The sequence below is a fragment of the Vigna unguiculata genome, chromosome 8 (assembly GCF_004118075.2).
Source record: "Vigna unguiculata cultivar IT97K-499-35 chromosome 8, ASM411807v1, whole genome shotgun sequence".
In the NCBI taxonomy this organism is placed as follows: Eukaryota; Viridiplantae; Streptophyta; class Magnoliopsida; order Fabales; family Fabaceae; genus Vigna; species Vigna unguiculata.
In genome coordinates, this window is record NC_040286.1 from 8,392,049 (window position 1) to 8,395,856 (window position 3,808).

Genomic DNA, 3,808 nt, shown 5'->3' on the forward strand with positions numbered 1-3,808 from the left:
ATAAATATTTTTTTATTAAATAAATAAAAATATATTACAAAAATATTTATATAAAAGAAGAACTTAGTTTGGCAGCCTACCTATGTCTACACTTAAACAAGTTAAAAGTTCACTTTAGCAGTGAAACTGATCTTATGACCACTTTTTCCACCACACAACCAAACCAAATATTCTATTCCAAAGAATCTCATCCCAAAACACTAGCGTAGAAATGAAAGACTCATGTAGCAAAAAGTCACTTTGAAACAAATGTTGCCAAATATTGAACACTGAAAAGAAGTTTCTGTGATCTTCAACAATTTTTCATATATCAGCTCCAACACACATGTTGAATATGAAAAATGAAGCAGTAGTGTCTACATCTCCAAAAATAAAAACAAAAACCAAGAATCTCTCAGGGTCACAGAAGAGTGAAAAACAAAAATGCCAAGAGTACCATTCTGAGATGCCAAATTCTCCCATTCCCATGCATCCAAGCAGAATCTGTCTGAATCATGATCTTGAATTTGCAATCTCCAGTAGAAGGATCTTTGTCAGTGACAACAGAAAGGCCAGGGAATTTGCATGCACTATCAATCTGATCATTCACTTGGTAATAGCTATTGAATGCATAAGAGATGTTACCACGAGCATCTAAACTACCACATGAAGTTTGATATCCAAGACTTGTACAATCTGCATTCTGACAAGCAAAAGACACACTTGGTGCAACTTGGTCATCATTGAGGTTTGCTGAGGGTTTCAAAATGCACCATTTTTTGGCTAGATATGCTACCCCAGTTGCACCAACTAAGCCATTTGTTCTTGATCCTATGTTAAGCTGGTACTTGGGTTGTCCATCATAGTAAAACAACCCCCAATGTCTTTCAAAATTACCTGGCTGAATGCTTTTGCCATCTTCATCTATCAGACTGAACAAGTAAGCATCCATAGGACCGGGCCTCATCGGCGTCCCCTTTCCGGCCATGTAGCGCGACATGAAGCCCTGGTTGAACCGTTGCGCGTATTGAAGGTTTGCATTTCTGTCTCCATCTGTAGGCCACCCAACTTCTCCTACAATTATAGGCATGTTTCCAAAACCATTTTTCTGCAGGGCCCATACCAAAGTATCATGGTTGGCATCAAATACATTGTCATAGATCCTTCCATTGTCATTTATGGGGGATTGAAAGCCATTGAAGAAGGCATAATCAACAGGAAAATTGGGGTCTGCATAGAGGCTGATGAAAGGATAGATGTTCACTGTAAATGGGGCATTGTTCTGGCTCAAGAACTTCACAATCTGCACCATGAGATCATGGATGTCTTGCCTGAAGTCACCATCAGAGGGTACCTGTGCACTCTGATAGACATCAGCATTTAGAGGCACTGTCACTTTAACCTGGTTTCCTAAACTAGCTTTCACTAGAGCTGCTTGGATGTTTTGAAGAGCTGGAAGTGTTGTGGTTTCAAATGAACCATTGTATGTTGACAAGAAAGGTTCATTTCCCACTGCAACATACCTTGAAAAAATTACAAGAAATATTGTTTGAGAGAAGGTAGGAATTACATATGAATAGTGAATAATTTGACAATTGAGGAAACAATCATTCCTGAGATGTGGAAGTCACAGATCTTAACTCTGTGAGATCTGAGAACATTTTGTTGACATTGCAACCATTTAATTTTACAATTGCAACAAATAATCATATATTACATAAACTATGATTTACTTTTATGTCCTCATCTCATCAAAAGTTGCCTATGGCCTAATACTAGTAAACAAGAATTTAGCTTCATATCTGAATTACTCTTGCACAACTGTAATCAATTCAGTTCATGCAAACAACAGCACATTAAGTCAAAACAAGAGTGGTCTCAAGAAAAAGGAGGATCATTAGTAGTACACACATTAGAAGAAAGTACATCTATGAAGATAACGTGCCCAACTTCACTCATCTAGGACTGGAGAATGAGAATTCATCACAGATACAAAAAAGCATTGGGCTGACCATAAAATACTGTTTAATAAGAATGAGAATTTGTATGCAAGTTTTCATGTTGGATAATATGAACCAAAGAAGAACAGCCACTTATATTACAATGACTCACATAAATATAGATGAACCATTACTGTGAAGATCATGTTACAAAAATGATAGTTGAACACCAACTCTATTCAAATAGCATGATCTATTCATTTGTAACCGAATAAACAGGGGCATGCCACTTAGCAGAGAATAGATAACAACTCAAAGAACTCATTATTCCTTTTACCTTTTGTCCATAAAGAAAATCAGTCAAACTTGATCAGATTTGCTTTCTAAATCAAATCAAAATCGCATCAGTTCTCCTTTTGGATATGACAAACACATTGGAAAGATTTCCACTTGGTATTTCACTAAATGTGAATCAAGCAAAGACAAGTAGTTTCCATCATTGGAAAGTTTCTTTGCAATGCTTTCTTCCATAATTGCTCTACATCATTACTTCTCTAAACCATTAAATCAGATAACACAGTTCTTAACAAAACCTCCAAACTCAAAGCTTAACAAAGTCCATGCACAACATGAAATGCATAATTACACAGCTGAATAAATCAATTACATGCATTCCTGGTCAGAGTTGTGAGCTGCATAATGCAATGGTTGAACTCAACATAAATCAGTGAATAGAGAGAAAGGGGTAAACTACCTGATGTCCACACCCGCAGATGAGACAAATGCTGAAACATTCTTGGAAACCCATTTTTCAGCTGCTTGCATGCTGTTGGCCAATGTGTAGAGCATGTCATTTGGTATTCCAACCATCACCTGAATCCCAGACTTCTTTAGAGCATTTAAAATATCAGGATCAGCATCAAAAAGCTTAACTTTCTGAATACCATTTTCCTTCAGCATTTTCACCACAGTGGACGATGGCAAAGGGTGTGTTAATTGTGTGCCCCAATTAACACCAATCCCACTCACTAAACCCACCAACAGTACAACACATAACACAAGAACAAGACACACCCTAAACCTTCTACACCCCATCAACTCAGCAAAAACTGAACCAAGATAACCAGAACCAGCACCAACACAAGGATCAAATATATGCTACTTTGTAAGAGTATATCAAATCAGAAGCCCAAAGCTGGTTTTTTTATTCCTGGGTTTGAACAAGTTTGTTGATTGATTCTGCAACCAGCCTTGGAAATCCAAGGCTTGCATGCTGAAAATAGCAGAATCTGAAAAACAGATCAACAATAGAGTGAAAAGGTTTTGATGGCAGAAGAGTGGCTCATCAACAGTTAAGAAGTTTAGTTAAAACATTAAGGGTGAAAGGATGACACAAAAGCAAGAAATCAAGTATGGAAAGTGGCAAGTGAAGGCCCCAGATGGAAATTCTCAGAAAGTAACAAAGTTGAAGGCTTGAAAAGCCAAGCACAAAAGCTAAGAACAGATCTCTTTGGATTGCAGAAACTTTTTGGTAATTGGCTTTGCTGCTTCCACAGAAGAGTAAAGAGAGAAAGTGAAGAAGAGATGAGAAGAGAGAGAAAGTTGGCTTATGGAATTATGAGAGTGAAGTTTCAGAGTAAATAAAGAATCTTTTTTTCTTTGGTGAAGTAGCCAAGCATGCTTGGCAAACTGCTACTCACCTTTTTTAAGAAGGGTCTTTGCTAACGAGTATTAACCGGAATGTACATTAGATTTTACAAAACTAATAAGTCATATTAAATAAAATTTGACTGTAACTTTATTTTTTTTTAATAATGTCCATAAATATTATATATGTATTTAATATTTTATTTAATATTTACATATATAAAAGTTAATATTAATTAAAT

At 36.3% G+C, this 3,808-nt stretch overlaps 1 protein-coding gene across 1 annotated transcript; it reads right to left on the reverse strand.

The window, feature by feature from the left end:
• Positions 1-225: 225 nt before the first annotated feature.
• LOC114194284 (glucan endo-1,3-beta-glucosidase 5) lies at positions 226-3,595 on the reverse strand. The gene is made up of 2 exons (XM_028084411.1): positions 2,674-3,595; positions 226-1,502 (listed from the first exon to the last, which is right to left on the reverse strand). The coding sequence occupies exons 1-2, from the start codon at positions 3,012-3,014 to the stop codon at positions 401-403; spliced, it is 1,443 nt and encodes a 480-aa protein (XP_027940212.1). The 5' UTR covers positions 3,015-3,595; the 3' UTR covers positions 226-400.
• Positions 3,596-3,808: the final 213 nt, after the last annotated feature.